We start from the raw sequence: 19,720 nt of genomic DNA on the forward strand, positions 1-19,720 counted from the left end.
ATTTCATGGTAATGTTAAAAATTTAAGTAAAAGTATCACTTTTACTTTAAGAATTTAACATTACCATGAATTTCATAACAATAATAGGACCATAGGTTTGAATATTAGGCTGAAGACCATAGGCTTGAATATTAGGCTGGCCTAGGGGAGAATTAGAAGTGGGCCAACCAAATGAAAATATCAAAAAAAAGGCAAATTTTACACTGACCCATGAAGGTACAAACCGCACAAAAACAGTTCTGAACCAGTTGGTTCAATGGAATATGTCGATTTCGTACGGAAACCGCCTATTCTGATATGGAGGCCTATTTCGAGTCGGTTTTACCAGCTGGTTTTGTACCAAACCGGCCTATTCCGATTCGAAGGCCCAGTTTAGACCGGTTTTGGGCCAAAACGGCTAGACCACCGATCTTGTTCTGATAACATTGGTATTGATATCTAGCACAGTTGGACCGAGTTTAAAAATTGTGAAACGTGGTCCGACGACTAATCAGGGTGGCAGGGTGGTGCAAGGCAGGAGAATGGAGTCTCCTCCAGGTTGGAGCCTGAAAATACTTCAGAGTGGCAAGGTGGTGCTAGGGCAAGTTGGAGCCTATGTAGGGCGTTGGAGCATCCATCCAGTCGCAGGATTTCAATGAATGAATTAATTAGCAATGAGCAATAATGCTCAATAAATAATACAAAGGTATTTACAGAAATAGAAACAGCAAGTTTCTTCTAAGAAACTGCTAATAAGATCACAAACGATCTTATCAGAGTGAGCATTAAACACTAAAAATAGCATTATTCTAATACCCTCCCTTAATGCTCAATCTATTTACAACACCTATAGACCCTCTGAATTTTACAAATTTATTAGGACCAAGAGGTTTGGTGAAGATGTCTGTTGGCTGCTCCATTGTGGGAACATACAGCAATTGAATGCATCCGTCTTCAACAAGCTGTCGAATGTAGTGACGATGGGTTTCCACATGCTTTGTTCGTTCATGGAAGACTGGATTCTTGGCAAGTTTGAGCACTCCTTGATTATCACAGAACAAGGAAGTAGGACCTGCCTGGGAAACATGCATATGCGCAAGCATACGTCAAAGCCAAACTGCCTCACAAGATGCCTTAACTGCTCCCTGATACTCTACTTCTGTCAAGGAGAGAGCCATTGCCTGCTGCTTCTTCCTAGTCCATGTGACAGCACCGGATCCCAGGCTAAACACATACCCAGCTGTAGATTTACAGTCATCAACCGAACCGGCCCAGTCATAATCTGTGTAACCACTGAGTGTAGGAGCAGAACTCCGAGTGTACAGAAGTCCATAATCAGGAGTGCCACGCACATAACACAGCACACGCTTCGTTGTTATCCAATGATCAGCCTTAGGAGCTGACATGAAGCGTGAAATGTAGCTCACTGCAAAATCGATGTCAGGTCTAGTGGTAGTAAGGTAGATGAGGCTGCCCACTAATTGCCTGAATAAAGTTTCATCCACAAGTGGTGAGGAGGATTGAGCTGAAAGTTTGAGCCCTGGTTCCATAGGAGTCGTGGCAGGTTTGCAAACCTGCATTCTGAACCTGTCCACAAGATTTCCGGCATACTTGGATTGAGAGAGAACAATGTCGTTCTCAGTCTGCCAGACTTCAATCCCCAAGCAATAATGAAGAAGTCCCAAATCTGTCATATCAAAGGTGTTGCACAAATCTTGTTTGATCCCATGGATCAAAGGTGTTGAACTGCTAGTAATGATAAGGTCATCCACATAGACGACCACAAATAGAATATCATCACCACTATGCTTGATATACAGGTTTGCATCAGAGGGACTCCGCTGAAAGCCATGATTTGTTAGGTACTTATCAATTTTCATGTACCAAGCCCGAGGAGCTTGTTTCAGACCATAGAGTGCTTTGACTAATCTACAGACTTTCTGTTCTTGACCGGCAACCTTGAATCCTGGAGGCTGCGTCATGTAGACTTCTTCCTGTAAGTCACCATTCAGAAAAGCACTCTTTACATCCATCTGATGGACTTTCCAACTGAACTAAGCTGCTAAGGCAAGAATGAGCCGTATGGTACTCATCTTGGCTGTAGGAGCAAAGGTCTCCTCATAGTCTATACCTTCCTTCTGTGAGAACCCTCGAGCAACAAGGCGAGCCTTATACTTGTCTATGGTTCTGTCAGCTTTGTATTTCACTTTATACACCCATTTGCAGCTAATGGGCTTCTTCCCTGTAGGAAGATCAGAGGGGTCCAAGTGTGATTCTTCTGAAGACTCTGGAATTTAGCTTCCATAGCCTATTCCCACTCAGGTATACCTTTAGCCTCTAAATAGCTTTGAGGCTCAAAAACACTGTGTAAGTTAGCCATAAGAGCAAAATTGACTGTAGGTTGTTGTTTGCCCTTATTTCTAGAAGTTCTACCTTCAAGGAGCTCATTATCCCGGAGATACCAATAGTTTTAGCCCACCATTTAGGCCGAAGAGTAGAAGAACCAAAATCAGGTGTAGGTAGAGAAGGCTTAGAAACAACAGGAGCAGCAAGAGGAGGAGTATTTTCTGGAGGAAGTTCAGGCAGTGCATCATCAAATATTGATGCTGCATCATCCCTCCCATCAGGTGGACTTAACAGAAGAAGAACACCGTGAGGCTGATCCTCAAAGCACTGCTCAAAGGGAGGAGACTAAAAGAACCCTCTGTCTTCATCAAATACTACGTCCCGACTAAAGCTAAGACGACCAGTGTCTATATCTATCAGCCTATAGGCCTTGTGGTGATCACAGTACCCTGTCATCATGAGATTCTAACTTTTGGAATCCAACTTGGAGTGCTTAGCAACTGGAATCCAAACATATGCAATCGAGCCAAACACTTTGACGTCACTGACTTTAGGCTTATGGCCAGACCAAACCTCTTCTGGAGTCTTCCCCTTAACAGCCTAAGTAGGTGAGCGGTTAAGAAGATAGACAACAATAAACACTGCTTTAGCCCAAAATTTGTTCGAAACACTCCTGTGTTGTAACATGGAACGAGCCATTTCAACAACCATATTGTTGCGACGTTTGACAAAACTGTTCTGCTGAGGAGTGTAGGGTGTAATTAACTGGCGTTTGATGCCATGGGTATCACAGAAGTTGGAGAAAGCAGAAGAACAAAATCCCCCCCCCCATTATCTGTCCTAAGAGTTATGATATTACAGCCAGACTCTTTTTCTACTAAGGACTTAAACGTCTGAAATATACTAAACACATCAGATTTATGTTTTAGAAAGTACACCCACATCTTTCTACTGAAATCATCTACAATAAGCAAAAAATATTTGCGACTAGTTATTGAAGATGTATGCATAGGACCATAAGTATCAGCATGAATTAATTGGAGTACCTTAGATGCGCGCCAAGATTCTCCATCTTTGAATGGAGACCAATGTTGCTTGCCAGCTTGACAAGTGTCGCACACTCTCAACTGCTAAGTCTGAATATCAGGTAAACCTAACACAAGTCCCTTCCGAGATAGCTGAGAGAGATACTGAATGTTGAGATGCCCATATCTCTGATGCCACAAAGTGTTGATGGGAGAAACACAAGCTGCTAGAGCCACTTCTGGAGAATCACCAGTGTTAAGAAGCCTGTAGAGACCATGATCCTCTAGACCAATAGCAATCGTAAGATGAGTTTCCCTGTCAATAATGGAACACTTGTGTGTACTGAACACCACATCGAGCTGAGGAGAGTTCCTCATAATCTGGCTGACAGATAGCAAATTAATTTCCATACCAGGAACATAATACACATTCAGGAAGATAAGTGTGCGTCCATTAGATTGGATCTGAACTGTACCTCTGCCAACCACTGTGTACTCCTCACCTCCACCAAAGACCACGGAATCATTGAAAGATGAGAAATCAGTAAACCAGTCACGCCTGTGAGAGAAATGATGTGATGCACCAGAGTCAATGTACCAGACAGAAGACAGAGCATGATCTGAGGACCTCTTAGCCATAAAGGCGTAAAAGGTAGATTCCTGCTGCTCAGAATGTTCTGCAACATTCGCTTGCTGAAGAGACCCTCCCTGCCTCTTCTGTTCAAAAGCAATCCTTTGTTGGCAATCTTTCTTCATGTGGCCAAACACACTACACATTTTTCTTCTTAGCAGGGTCAGAAGATTGAGAAGAGCCTTTCTGCTGAAAGGATTGAGAGGACTAGTATTTGGTAGCAAAAGCATTTTCTGAAGAGGTTGATGAAGCACCACTACCAAATTGTTGTTTCCAAGGATCCTGCTGCATGAGTTTGGTGCATAATTCTGGAAACTTCAAATCAACATTAGTGGTGGTAATGTTGAGTGTTTCTATAAGTGCTCATAAGGTTTTGGTAGACTTTTCAAAGTGATGACTACCATATCTTCTTCCTCCATGGTCCGACCAATGGCTTCGAGCTGATCTCGAATGTCTTTAATCTTGTTAAGATGTTTCTGTAAAGACATATGTTCTTCCATCATGATGGAGAACAACTGATTCTTTAGAAAGAAAGCTCTGCTCTTGTCGGATGTCTCATGCAATTCCTTCAAATGTTGCCAGATTTCAATCACTGTCTTGCCGGAATGGATCTGTGGTAACTGATCATCAGTCACAGAGAGTTTGCGAAGCATGACAGCCTCTCGATTTCGATCATCGAAATTATCCTGATCGGTACCAGCTGTACCAGGACGGAGCTCTTTGCCCAAAATGAGTTGGTCAAGACGCCTATATTCAAAAATGGTCAACATTCTTTGTTTCTAGATGTTATAATTGTTGCCATTAAGGCGTTGATTGCCTTCCAACATCAGATTGGTTAGCGAGGCCATCTGCACTTTTCCCAAGATACAGAAAACAACGAAGGAGACTGATCCAGACAAAAAAACTGACAGGTGCTGGAAACAAAATGCAAATCCGCTAACTCAAAAAATTGAGGCATGGAAAACAATGCACCCAAAAAATTCTGACGACTACCCAGTTGAGATATCACAAAAAACACATCAAATCTGTAATCGGAAAAATTTTGAATAAAATACCTGGTTCCAACTGCAACGTTAACCGAGAAGAGAAGAAAAAAATGGGTTGAATTTTCTGATGATCAAGGTAATATCCGCGTGATGCTTCTCGAGTCTGCTAAGAGTTCACGGACAATCTCTAGTCGTGTTGTCCACTGTTGGATTCCCTAATGAGCGGCCATCTCTCCAGTGAGTGTCCGCCTTTGAGTTCCTTCAAACACGCAACAAACTGCAACCACGGCTGAAATCTTTGAGGAATGACCCAAAATAGACATCAGATAATGGTCAGCTGAGGACACAGAGAAGAAACTCTAAATCCTCCAGTCGAGAGAATATGTAAAATTGGAGACCGTGATTGTAACTAGTTGACGTCTGTGATTGTAACAGTCTTACGCCTGGCGTGTTCTGTGTAGATCACGGTATCACAGATCTAAAAAAAAACTTTCTGGACACCCCTGGTCTCTACATAAATCAGTCCACTGATACGCTTCACACCACCACGTATCCGCTGCCTCTCTCACCTCACCATGTCTCGCCAGACACCTGATTGCAGACTTCGTAATACCACCTTTGCACAAACCAGAATCGAGGAATCGGGCTCGATGCTCTCAAAAAAGCGTTCTGCCCAAATCTAAATGTCTGCGTGTGTGACGGAGAATCGTGCAGGGTATGACTGGATGATGCACTGATTTGGTGGTTCACACCCGGTTCCTCGATGGCCCTAATCAACCGTGCTTTCAAAAGTGGACGTCCGTAGGGAAAGTCTGTCTCTTGACACGAAGAACAGGTGGACGTGCCGTCTCCAACCACTACTTGCACGCGGATCCTCGTAGTGGGATGTTACTTTGATGAATTGCACCAACCGCAAGCTGAAGTAACCACGACAGAGTTGGCAAGCAACTACAATTTTCTTAGACTCCACGAAAATTTTTCCGAAAAAAAATATATAGCCTAAGCTATGATACCATAAAACAGTAAAAAAAACATGCATATGGATTTCAATGAATGAATTAATTAGCAATGAGCAATAATGCTCAATAAATAATACAAAGGTATTTACAGAAATAGAAACAGCAAGTTTCTACTAAGAAATAGAAACAGCAAGTTTCTTCTAAGAAACTGCTAATAAGATCACAGACGATCTTATCCGAGTGAGCATTAAACGCTAAAAATAGCATTATTCTAATAGTTCGAGCATCCTTCAAGTTGTAGCCTGTAAATTAGGGCATTGGAGTGTCCTCCCAATTGCAGTTGGTAAACCAGGGTGTTGAGCATCCTTCAGGTTGGATCCTGTAAATCAGGGGGTTAGAGCCTCCTTTAGTTGGAGCTGAAAACTTGACGTAAATCTTTGAAAACAAATACTAAGAAGCATTTGGTGGTTTTTGTCCTGGAGGGGTTTCAACCTAAAAAATTGTTGCCTACTATCTTGATTATTGTGCATTGTTGAATGGTGTTGTTTACTGTTCATATGCTATTGATTTATGTTGATGAAATGTTAATGATAATCAATGTTTTGAGAAGTTTAAAATACTAATTGATAAGAAACATTAATTCCCCCCCTCTCAGTATTTCCAACAATATGTTTCTAGGGTCATCGTGTCTTGTTTAGACACTTGTTTCTCCATGTCCTCCATGTCCTGTGTCATCATGTCAGGTGACTTAGATGAGCATGAATTAAATTGTTTGTCAAAATACATCTCAAAATTGAACCATGCTTCCTATAGTTTATCAAGGGTTTGAATATGAAATTTCAAAGCCCAAGAGATGGGCATGCTAATGAGGCCTCTTGCTTCATCATTGCAATTTAACCATTTCTCAAGCTTATTATTATCGAGTGGTATTCAATCTAACCCAATTGTAATTCAATAAAGACCTGTACTTCTACATAGGTCTTCCATATAGGATTTGCCAAGAGTAATAATTGGTGCTTGTTGAACAAATCTCATGAGGGCCAGTAGCCATTTTGCAAATCAGAAATTAGAGAGAAGAATGAGCAAAAATAAAGTAAACCACTATGTACAGCTCAAAAAATTAGCTTGATTCAAAAACAATAGGTCTCAAAACCGAATCTATATGAGATTGTTATGCCCTTGGAATGCTTCCAAGACAAGGATTAAACATGTCTTTCTATTTAGCAAAAAAAAAGAGCAACTTCAATAGCATCAACCAACAAAATAAACTGAAGCCACCTATGTCATTGCAAGGAGGACTCAAAAATACACAATCTGCCAAAAACAACATTGAAATCCAAGGTCACATAGCAAAAATTTAAATCAGTTTGAAATTCCCCTCAAAATTTTAATGTGAAATCTAGCAAGGTGGTCTAAAATGCCATGTGGCAACCTAAAGTGGTTCACATGGGACTAGCCGGGCACTCTAACTGTTACTGCACTGCAAACGATCGAGGATAAATGTTAGCAACATGTGTTGAGGCCACATGTTACTGTTGAAGTGGAGGTATTGCTGACATAGCAGCCACGTGATAATGCCACATGGCATGTTCAGTGAGGTGGGTGTGTGCATGTGGAAGTCAACATGATGAAGTGCTAGTGGGCTCATTTTATTGCTAATTCATTGTACTAACACTTATACAGCACTGAGTTTCGGGTACATTGTTTGTTTGAGGCCTCCAAGTGGCCCTTAGCTTGCTGGTTTCTGCACATTTTTGCAGATTTACAGTTTTTTGCAGGTCATAACAGCGACCATATTAAACATTTTGTAGCCCAAAACCAAAGGTATCTAGCAAGCATATCATCTCTAATATTGGTAAGGGCCTTCATACTCAAATTTGGTGCAATTTTCAAGGTGGAATCATCATATATTTGAGTATTTTGCTTGCTGGTCTATATTTTCTGCAATAGAATATCTTATATCAGATCAGATTGTTTGTTTCATGTGACTCCTAACTTTCATCATTAAGAGTTTATAGGCACTGGTCTCTCTAAGGCTTTTGGTGAAGTTGTGTTGAGTAGGGATACCCCCTGTGGCGCTCTAGCGGTTAGCCAAAAGTGAGAGAAAAGTGAACTAAGGAGACAGAGGGTGCATGTCCTGTGTGCTTACTGTTTAACATCTTGGCTGGACCTTGCCAAGCCTGCTAATCTGAGTGGTAACAAAACCAATATCTATTGGTACAAGGGGAAGTCTTGGTCGTGTAGATAATAGAGGATCATGCCATGATTAAAGCAAAGACATTGGTATTAATGGGACCAAACCCTAAAACTTTTTAAAAAGCATGCATTAATGACCAAGTTAAGAAGCACTTAATAATGGGGGAAATCAAAATCAAAATCTCTAATTTAGAAGTCAACCAGAGAATGACATTAGGGCCGTCGATTGATGAGGTAAGAGAACCAAACATAGGGTGGCCAAGCTCTAAAAAACTTGTCACAATCAATCACACTGTAGTGGCCACATGAATACTTGAAGACAAGATAGGTGAGGCTTGAGGATGAATACTTTTCATTTCAAAAGGAGACATTATACCTTTGTGTAAGGAGGGTGAAATGCAAGCTATGGTGAGATTGGGGTAAATGGTGCTCAAGAAGATCACAAGCCAAACTAAATGTGAAAATGCGTTTTTGGAGTGGATCCATGTGTCCAAGTTGCCATGTCATAGGATTGAGCCAAGCCAATAAAACTATGTCAACTTTTCCATGCACCATCTGAGATTGTTATACACATGTAACCTGTACACTGTGCATAATATAACATAAACCATTATCTTGTTCATCATTAGCCACAGCAACCGCAAATAATTCATCAAATTTCAAGACTCCGAGTGGTGGAAACTGGAAACCCCAAAATGACATCGTCAGCTAGAGATCTAGGCCAAGGTAGCAAACCCAAGAACTCAAAGGGACAGGTCAATGAGGGCACTAGAACTTTAAGCCAAAATTCTCAAGTCATGGGGTAGCCTGGTAACTTTTTGCCAGCTTATTACTGTTGCTTAAAAAAGTGGTCAACAGAGGTGTAATACCAAGAACGTTGATTGGATCAATAACTGTTGAATTGAGGCTTCTGTGATCCATATCAAGTTTAAGAGAAGATCTTCGGCGAAAATCACAAGATAAATCATTTGTCGACGCGTTTCGAACCAACCAGTGTGGTTCATCGTCAGGACAACTTGTCCTGACGATGAACCACACTGGTTGGTTCGAAACGCGTCGACAAATGATTTATCTTGTGATTTTCGCCGAAGATCTTCTCTTAAACTGGATCAATAACATCATCACAACTCACTACAGATGATTGTTGAGTAACTTGTTGATCTGCTTGACTTACATCCTGTCCTCTATGTGATTCAATTAGGCACTAACTAATGTCTATTTTCACCAAGCATCAAAAACTCCATTGCATCAGAAATTTTAACTTTGTTATCACCATATGGACTAGCTTTAGGTGTCAATTTTTGGCATTCTAGATTTCAGTTCTTCCATGCATGTCTCACCATCTGAAATAGTTACATTTATGTTCTGCTTTATCCCAGTGCCTCTGTGCAACGGAGATTTCTTTAGCTAAAGAACACAAACAGATAGACATGTATTTAATCCCATCCTTTTGCTGTCATGAGGTAGTAAAACATGTTATCACTAGTATATGTTGTTACCATTTCAGAAGGAGCTTGACACCTCTTCTTTGATCAAGATGGTACCTCTCTTATAAATTTTGTATCACAAAAGCTTGAACCCACAAATAAAGACACATTTCCAATATTGTAATCATGTGCTTTTGTATTTAGCCAAGCCCTCAGCTATCTTGCAAAATCAAATGCTAGTATGAACCAATTTATCTTCTACCTTATTACAAATATGTTAAATTTGGAAACTAGGGCCAAACTTCACCTTGGACAACTCATATGAGGCAGCTGATATTTTTATTGGATTCCTCTCTCCGAGAGGTGTAGGATTGATCTAAAAATCATCTCATTCTGACATGTACAAATGGAATTATGAATTTATTTTGTTTATGGACAAATTGTCAAGGTTGGCCAGCAAACTAATGTAGGCTCAGAAGCCCAACAGTCACTTCTCTTCATCCTCAACGTTGCATATAAATAGAAGGAGCCTCCTCCTCATTTAGACACTTCGCTCACTTACATATCTCTCTTTCCTTCATAGATTGGGTACGGATTTCTGAGGCACCTCTCCACATGTGCGAAGAAGGGCAGTTATGTTCCTGCGTTGACCAGCATTGACCAAAGTTGCGGGAAGGGTTTTTTTACCAGTGTTGACAAGCAGCGTTGACCTGTTTGACTGCGGTTTTGTGAGGGTTGTCTCTGTTTGGGCAGGCCGCATTTCTGGGCACAGAAAACGAGGCAAACCGTACTGTTTGACCAGCGTTGACTTTCGTTGACCAGGTTTGGCTAGATATTTTTCGGACTGTTTTTGGGCTGATTTCACTTGTTGTTGGAGACCAAGTTAACCAAGTTTGACCGAGCTGTTTTGCAGGTCAAATTTTGCCCTGTTGACCAGTGTTGACTTTCTAGTTAGGGCTTTCTGTAGCTGCTATTTGTTGGGACAGATTTCACTGTGATTGGGCAAGTGAATATTGCATATTGTACTCGCTCTCTCTCTGCTGTACTTTTGAAGAATAATAAGAAGAATTGTTCAAAGGGTTTGTCCCTGGCTGGTACCATAACTTCTGTCCTCTTGTCTTGGCTTGTCTTCTACTATTATTGTTTATGTTCTATCTACATTTTACTATCATGTTAATGTGATTGCTAATATGGATATTGATATTGGGCTAAAAAAAAATTGGAAGTAAAATTGCTCTTAAGCATAGAACATACCATTGTTATCTAAAATTGACATGGTATCACAGCTGAGGTGAAGACAAAACCCAAGCAAAAGTGAAAAGAGCAATCACTGAGATCCTTTGATCAAGAACAAGATTCAATGGCCTCCACAACCTACTTCAAGTCTATGACAAGCTTCATGATAAGTCTGATTATCATGCATGGAAGATGTCTCTTGATTTGACTTTAGAAGAGCAAGAAGTTATGGACTATGTGCAGGGAAAGATTACTGAACCTACTTCTAATGCACTGGTTGTTGCTAAGACAAAGTACAAGAAGGGTGAATTCAAAGCAAAGAAGATCATCGGGGATTCTATTCATAAGCATTTAGTTGCTTACATCTCTGATTTGAACACATCAAAGGATCTATGACAGGTCGGTTGGCATGTTCAAAGCTAGCAATGCAAACCAAGTTCTCTTTCTCAAGAACAAATTGAAGGACATAAAGAAGGGAAGAGATGAAGATATTCAATCCTACTTCATGAGGATTACTAAGATAAAAAATGATCTTCTTTCGATTGGAGAAGTTATTTCCGATAGGGAGCTTACTCTCATTGCCCTTGGAGGACTCCCTCATGAATGGCACGTGTTCAATACTACTATTCTTAACAACAACAAGATTCCAAGGTTTGAAGAATAGTTGACTAGGTGTTCTCAAAAAGAAATAAGGATGTTGGAACTAGATATGCCTTCAAATAGGAATGATCCTACTGCATTCTTCGCTCGTGCTAAAAAAAAGAACAATGCAGGTTCAAAGAAGCAATGTCAAGGAAGACTAGGTTTCAAAAATGGAAGGAAGGGAAGATGCTTCATTTGCAACAAGTTTGGCCACTATGCTAGGGAGTGTCCTAATAGAAGGGATACACCTCATGATGATGACAACCACAACAACAACAATTTCAGGGGCAACAACAATCAAAGGAATGGCAGATTCAACAACAAAGGAAAAAGGAATGCTCCTGCTACTCAACATGGAAATGGTCACCCTCCCAAGAGATCAAGAAACTCCAGGTATGATGAATCTAATGTTGTTGATAACAAGCAAAAAGAACTTTATCTTATATATGCCCTCTCTACTGCATCTCCTCCAGACACTTTGGGAAATTGGTTGATTGATAGTGGTGCCTCAAGGCACTTCACTCGATATAAGGAAGCTCTTTCAAATCTGATTGAAAATGATACAAATTTGGAAATTATCCTTGGAGACATGCCACCTATCCCATGAAGGGAGTTGGGAATGTTACTCTTCAATTGATCAAGGTAACACCATTCATCTACAAGAAGTTCTATATGTACCCAATCTAAAGAAGAACCCGGTATCTATCTCGGCAATGGAGGGCAAAGGATTCAAGGTGGCATTCATCGATGGAAAGGTACGTGTGTGGAATTAAAATTTCAAAGATGCATTTACACTTGGATTCAAGGTTGCTAGCCTATATCAAGTTGGAGGAAGTCCATTGGGAACTATGTCTTGCAACACATCACTTCAATCCGAATTATGGCACCGAAGGTTTGCCCATCTACATTATAAGGCTCTACCTAATGTGAGGAAGATGGTGACAAGTATGCACAAATTTAAAGTAGAACATGAAGGTGTTTGTCAGGGGTGTGCCGAAGGAAAGCATACAAGGGGACCATTCCACTCCAGTGATAACAAGACCACCGACATATTGCAATTGGTTGATTCTGATCTATTTGGTATGATGCCTGTGAACCTTTTGGGAGGATATTTATATTATGCTATCTTTATGGATGATTTCTCTTGCGAGACTTGGATACTTTTCTTGAAGAAGAAGGACGAAGTATTCTCATGGTTCCGTTCTTTCAAAGCTTTAGTCGAAAATCAAACTGGGAAGAAGATCAAAATATTGAGGACCGATAATGGAACCGAGTATGAATCAAATGAGTTCAACAATTATTGTAGAGAAGTTGGCATTAAGAGGGAGATTGCAACCGCATATACTCCTGAGCAAAATGGTGTTAGGAAGAACCGTTCTATCATAGAAGCCACTCGTGCCATGCTTCATGATCAAAGCCTTCCGAAGTTCTTATGGGCCGAAGCTGCAAACATTGTCATGTATGTTCAAAATAGATGCCCTCATCAAGCGTTGGACTCCAAAACTCCCGAAGAAGTTTTCACCGGTAAGAAACCTGATGTTTCTTACTTTAGAATTTTTGTTAGCCCCGTATATTTTCATGTGCCTAAAGAAAAGAGAAGCAAATTGGATGCTTTTGGGAAGAAAAGAACATTTGTGGGCTACAGTGAAACTTCTAAGGCATATAGAATCGATGTGCCTTGTCAAAGAGAAGTGAAGATAAGTCATGATGTCACCTTCGATGAGGATGCTACCCTTGGGAAGATTAGTAACCTTCCTATTGTAAGGAAGGACAAAGAAGCAGATTCAGGAAAGCAAGGAGAACCGCAGGATGAGTCGATGCCCAATGCCGAAGGACCAATGGATCCCATTGATCCAACCCTCATGTGCCCTCCTCCTCAAAAAGGAGACCCTCATGGCTTAGGGAAACTCTCGAAGATGTCGAGAGACATGTTGCAACTAGGGGGACATTTCGTGAAAGTAAGAAGCCAAATAGGTACCAAGGGTACTTAACTGCAATGAGCACCATTGTTCAATCTAAGCCTTACACATTCAAAGAAGTTGTAAAGCACCAAGTTTGGAAGGATGCTATGAACAAAGAGTATGAGTCGATTATGAAGAGTGATGTCAGGGATGTGGTCCCTAGACCCAAGGACAAATCCGTTGTCACCTCGAAATGGCTCTACAAGATCACAAGATCAAACATGGAGTTGATGGAAGTGTTGAAAAGTTCAAAGCTAGATTTGTTGCTTGAGGCTTCTCTCAAAAGGAAGGTGTGGACTAAGATGAGATATTTGCACCTGTTGCCCGATATACCACCATCAGTTCGATTATAGCCCTTGTTGCCTGGCAAGGATGGAATCTACATCAGATGGATGTCAAGACCGCCTTCTTACATGGTTCAATTAAGGAGGAAATCTATGTAGAACAACCTGAGGGGTTCGAAGTTCAAGATCGTCAAACACATGTATGCAGGTTAAAGAAAGCCCTCTATGGGTTGAAGCAAGCTCCCGAGCTTGGTATGAGAGGATCGACAGGTATCTGATGAAGTAAGGATTTACAAGAAGTGAAGTTGATCTTGACCTTTATTTTAAGGTTGAGAATGAGAGACCTCTCGTCTTGGTACTTTATGTGGATGATCTCTTTCTGACATGTGCAGACCCTCTTATTCATCGATGTAAGAGGGAGTAGGCTTCCGAATTCAAGATGAAGGACCTAGGATTGATGCATTACTTCCTAGGGTTGGAGGTCTGGCAAAAACCAAGTCAAATTTTCCTTTCTCAAGGAAAATACATCGTGAAGCTACTTGAAAGATTTGGGATGGTGGACTGCAAGTCCATGTGGCATGACTACTCTGATGGAACTTAACTTCAAGAAGTTATGTGAAAGTGTTGCTCGGCTCAATTTGGAAAATCCTTCTGAGTATCGTCAACTCGTGGGGGCCCTGATGTTCTTGGTGAACTCTCGTCCGAACATATGTTTTGCAGTGAATACATTGAGTCAGTTTATGGTCGAGCCTCATCACATACATTGGATTGCTGCCAAGAATCTCTTGAGATATCTCTGGAGCACAATCACTTATGAACGAGATACATTGTCGGGAATGTGAGGCTCCATGGTTACTCTGATGCAGACTGGGCTGGCAGTGTGGTGGATCACAAAAGCACATCTGGATGTTGCTTCTCTCTAGGTTCTGCTTCGATATCCAAAATGAGCAGGAAGCAGAAGTCGGTTTCTTTGAGCACCATTGAGGCTGAATACATTGCTACTAGTATGGCCTCCTATGAAGTTGTTTGGTTGAGGAAGCTCTTTAATGAGTTGTTTGGGCATGCGTTGGATACCACCATGATCTATTACGACAACCAAACTGGGGTTTGTCTTTCTGAGAATCTCATGTTTCATGACCGTTCCAATCATATTGATATTAAGTACCACTTTATCCGAGATATGGTACAAAGGGGAGCAATAAGGCTCCATCATATTGGGACTAATGATCAAGTTGGAGATATTCTTACGAAACCCGTGGGGAAGGTCAAATTCTTAACCTTTCATGAATGACTTGGAGTCGTGGAGAGACCCTCTTATGAGGGTCTCGTATGAGATGGATGTTGAGATCTGGGAGCTTCAGGGGGCTTAGGGTTCTTCTTGGAGCGAGGAGCGACCATAGGGTGAGTGGTTCACCTTCCCCTAATGGTGCGCGATGTACAGGGTGCGTGGTTCACTTTTCCCTGTGATACCCCATGTTGATATATGCATAGGATGAGTGGTTCACATTCTCTTGCCGGTACATCCTACCCATGCAGTCTGGGACTCATGGGAAGTACCTCTCATCTAGCCAATGGGTAGGGAAATGAGGATAAGGACCATAGTTCTATCGATGGACGCATCGTGTAATACCATACTACCTATGCTAGGATGTTGATATTGACTTGGGATCAATGGAAACGAGGCGGACCGTACTGTTTGGCCAGCGTTCACTGCAGAATGGTTTGACTGTAGCGTTGACTTTCGTTGACCAGGTTTGACTGGATATTTTCGAACTGTTTTTGGGCTGATTTGACTTGCTGTTGGAGGCCAAGTTAACCAAGTTTGACCGAGCTGTTTTGGAGGTCAAATTCTACCCTGTTGACCAGCGTTGACTTTCTGATTAGGGCTTTCTGTAACGGCTATTTGTTCGGCTATTTGTTGGGACAGATTTCACTATGATTGGGCAAGTGAATATTGCATATTGTACTCTCTCTCTCTCTGCTGAACTTTTGAAGAATAATAAGAAGAATTGATCAAAGGGTTCTCCACATTGGGGTTTGTCCCTGGCTGGTGCTGTATCTTGTGTCCTCTTGTCTTGGCTTGTCTTCTACTGTTATTGTTTATGTTATATCTGCATTTTACTATCATGTTGATGTAATTGCTAATCTGGATATTGATATTGGGCTAATCAGAAAATTGAAGTAAAATTACTCTTAAGCATAGAACATACAATTGTTATCTGAAATTAACAAAATAGTATGTAAGTTTTGCAATGTAATAAAATCCATTCTTTGAGCAGTTATCAATCATTAAAAAAACACCAAACCTTAAAAAGACAAATAATTAAAGCAAGTACACGAGATATGTGTGTGTGTTTGAGGGGAAGGAGGAAGATAGAATAAAATCACATATTTAAGTTTTCTATTCATCAAAAGGTAATTAGCCTCTGCTTGAAGACCCACTCACCAGTTTTACAACTGAGTTCCATCTCTGAAGCACCCTTACTACAAACTGCAGTGAGCTCCCTCGCACCCATTGAGGGCATTGTTACATCTATTAAAGCATCATCTGAGATGAAATCTCCTTGGTGTGTGTTTGTTCCTGTGAAAAGCCTCTTATTTGCTCTGGATTCTATGCCATCCTCTGTTACACCAGAGCCTGGAACCAGAATCACTTGCCCCATCATATTGCCAATGAGGTTATCATTTATATTTGACACTGGTAACATAACCTGTGGGTTACTGTTACAAAGATCATCACTTCTAATATCAACTAGGCCAGTGATGTCATCAGACAGTGAAGAATTCTCATTGCACACTTGCAAAGCATCCATATGAACAGTTACTGATGGACCCTTATCACCAATGAAAGACGGTTCTGGAGGTGTAATACCAGTAACATTTACTGGATCAACATCAGCATTACAATTCACTACAGATGGCAGTTGAGTCACTTGTTGATCTCTACTTGACTTATCTTGTGCTGCCTCTGTAATTCGACGAGGCACTAGCTGCTGTCCATTGTCATCAAGCGCCAAAAATTCTGTCACATTTACAAAAGTTTAAGTTGTTATTACCATAGGGAGTAGCATGAGGTATATCAATATCTTGCAATCTAGACTTCAATTCTTCCATGGGTGTGTCAGCATCTGAAATACACTATAGTTACATTTGTGTTATGCTTTGCCACAGTGCCTGTACACCACAGATAGATATACTTGTATTTAAAGATTAACCCCATCCTTTTGTTGTCATTTTATATTAAAACACCCGTGCTATGACTAGAAGATATGGATGCAATCTTAGATGAAGCTCAACGACTCTTCTTTGCTATATGGATGAGCAACTTTTTTTTATCAATTATGTATCACAAATGCTTAAACACAAATAGAGTCAAATTTCCGTTATTACTACTGATGCCTTAGTCTTTAGGACTTTAACCAAGCTCTCCACTATCATGCAAAAGCAAATGCTAATAGTGATCAAATTTGTCTTCTACCTTATAAAAAGTATGTAAGCTTTCCAATGTAATGAAATTTATTCTTAGATCAAATATCAAAAAAAAAACACCAAACCTTAAAAAGACAAAAAATCAAGACAGATCTACTACATGTGTGTGTGGGTAAAGGGAAGACAGAAGGTAAAATAAAATCTCAAATTCAAGCTATATATTCTCAAAAACATAATTAGCCTGCTTTACAACCCACTTACTAGTTTTACAATCAAGTTCCATCTCTGAAGCACCATTACTACAAACTGCAGTTAGCTCCTTGGCACCCATTGCTGACATTGTTGTGTCCGTTAAAGCATCATCTGAGATCAAATCTCCTTGGAGTATGCTTGGTTCTGTGAAAAGCCTCCTATTTTCTCTGGATTCTAAGCCATCCACATGCATGACAGAACCTGAAACCTGAATCACTTGCTCCATCACACTGCCAATGGTGCTGTCATGCTTTTTTGACTCCGGTAGCTTTATCTGTGTGTTACTATTAGAAATATTATCACATCTAATACCAACTAAGCCATTGATATCATGAGATGGTAATGAATTGTCATTGCACACCCGCAAAGCATCAGTATGAACAACAGTTACTGATGGACCCTTATCACGATTGAATGATAGGCCTGGAGGTTTAATACCAGTACCATTTACTGGATCAATATCAGCATTACAATTCGCTATAGATGACTGCTGAGTCACACATTGATCTGCACTTGACTTATATTCTGTCACCCATGTAACTCCATTAGAAACTAACTGGTGTGCATTGTTATTAACTGCCAAAAATTCCACATCATCAGGAATATTAAAATTGTGAACACCATATGGAGTAGTATGTGGTATACCCATATTTTTCATTCTAGACTTCAGTTCTTCCATGACTGTGTCACCGTCTGAAATAGTTACATCTGTGCTCTTCTTTGCCACGTTGGCTGTCTGCAGAGTGGAATTGTTTAGCTGTAGCCCACAAGTAGATGTCCTTGCATTTAATCCCATCCTTTTGTTGTCATTATGTACTAAAACACCTGTGTTCTGACTAGAAGATGCTCGACGCCTCTTCTTTGCCCTAGATGAGGGACCCTTTTTATCATTAGGCTGCACATTTTCAACTAGATTTGTTTTCAGAACGAGATCCCCATCCCCACTTGAGATAGGATCCCAAACTTCTGATACATTAAACCACGCTGTGTCTGAACCAAAGATCCCATCAGGTGAATGGTTCTCTACTTGAATTGCCGACTTGTAACACTTTTTACGAGTTAATCCATGATGGATTACAGTCCTGCATTACAGTCTCTTGTTCACATTTATAGGGGAAAATGAAAACGAGGAAAATAACAACCATTTTATCAGAAAACATGTGGGATTTTTATCAAATAAAACCACTGAACTTTTATTTACAATCAAAATCCATTTTCCATCATTGTCATTGAAACAAACTTGGAACCCATTCATACCTGCAGTTTTTTGAAACAGCTGCCCGGGCATGCTCCATCGATAGACCAAACAGAGTAGACATATTGGCAACATCATTAGGGCCTCGCAGTTCATTTACACGGGAAGCTGCACTAGAGACAATTATATTCCGTCCATGTGTATAGTTTATCAACACCTGCCAATCAAGTTCTTGATATATTATGTAATTAACAGCACAGTTCACACCTACACAAGTGAAAACTAAGTAACAAAGTTCAACTCTCAACATGAAAGCTGATAAACAAATATTTTATAATCAACAGAGATTTTACTGTAAAAAAATATAGATATTGTGTAGCAGGTACCAGTGAAGAAAAGTCCCAAGAGTTAGCTCAATCAGTTGAACCATCCACCCAAGGCATGTTGCCGACAGGGAGGCCATAGGTCACAACAGGTTTAAATCCAGTCAAATCCCTCAGGGTTACCAGCCATATAGTGGCTGGTGGTTGAGAGACCCTGAATCTGAATATTCTGGGGAAGAGGGAGTAGATCCCCACGGTTTTCCTTGGAAAATAAATGTCTCAGTGAAGTAGGTCATTAAGAATTATTTTCAAAAATCAATGGTGGTGTCACAAATTTCTGATTTTGATGGTGGATGTCGCTATGCTTCCTAGTCCCACTGACCAATGTTGGTTGTCAATGGTATATCATAAATACTTCCTTTTTGAATCTAAAGTACAGACCAAAAATTCTCCAGAAACAATCTGCAACAATAAAATTACTCTTTTCTTCTACATCAATTTTCATTGGTCTTCAACTTCATCACCTCTGACAACATCTATATTCTAGATGTACAATCAGAACTGTTTAACTTTAAACAAAATGTCAAGAGGAGCACACGCGTTTGAAATTAGAAGCAGCTGGTGTTGTTGCCACTTAGTTCAAATTAAACAACGAATTCTCTTAACAGAAAGTTTATTTTAGAAACATTGATTTCATAATTTTTTACTCATAATAAGGATGACTTTGGTTTTGCTTCCCACTCTAAACCTTTATTTGCAATTGAAAAGAGGAAAATGGAAAATAAAAGCATGTATTTTTCTATTCTCGCACTCATTTTTATAATCACCCTTTCACAAACAGATTCTCAA

At 40.3% G+C, this 19,720-nt stretch overlaps 1 protein-coding gene across 3 annotated transcripts in view; it reads right to left on the minus strand.

Annotated features, from left to right (window-relative positions):
• GAF1 (Polymerase/histidinol phosphatase-like protein) overlaps positions 1-19,720 on the minus strand; it is a 190,355-nt gene that overhangs the window by 107,830 nt on the left and 62,805 nt on the right. For all 3 annotated transcript variants that reach the window (XM_089391722.1, XM_089391720.1, XM_089391721.1), the window contains exons 4-6: positions 18,611-18,765; positions 17,363-18,435; positions 16,119-16,694 (exon numbers count right to left, since the gene is read on the minus strand). In XM_089391722.1, coding sequence (XP_089247848.1) covers positions 16,119-16,694; positions 17,363-18,435; positions 18,611-18,765 — 1,804 coding nt within the window. The remainder of the gene's footprint in view (positions 1-16,118; positions 16,695-17,362; positions 18,436-18,610; positions 18,766-19,720) is intronic.

The sequence above is a fragment of the Pinus tabuliformis genome, chromosome 1_1, assembly GCF_031772625.1.
Source record: "Pinus tabuliformis cultivar Carrire ecotype Pingquan chromosome 1_1, CPIR1, whole genome shotgun sequence".
Taxonomy (NCBI): domain Eukaryota; kingdom Viridiplantae; phylum Streptophyta; class Pinopsida; order Pinales; family Pinaceae; genus Pinus; species Pinus tabuliformis.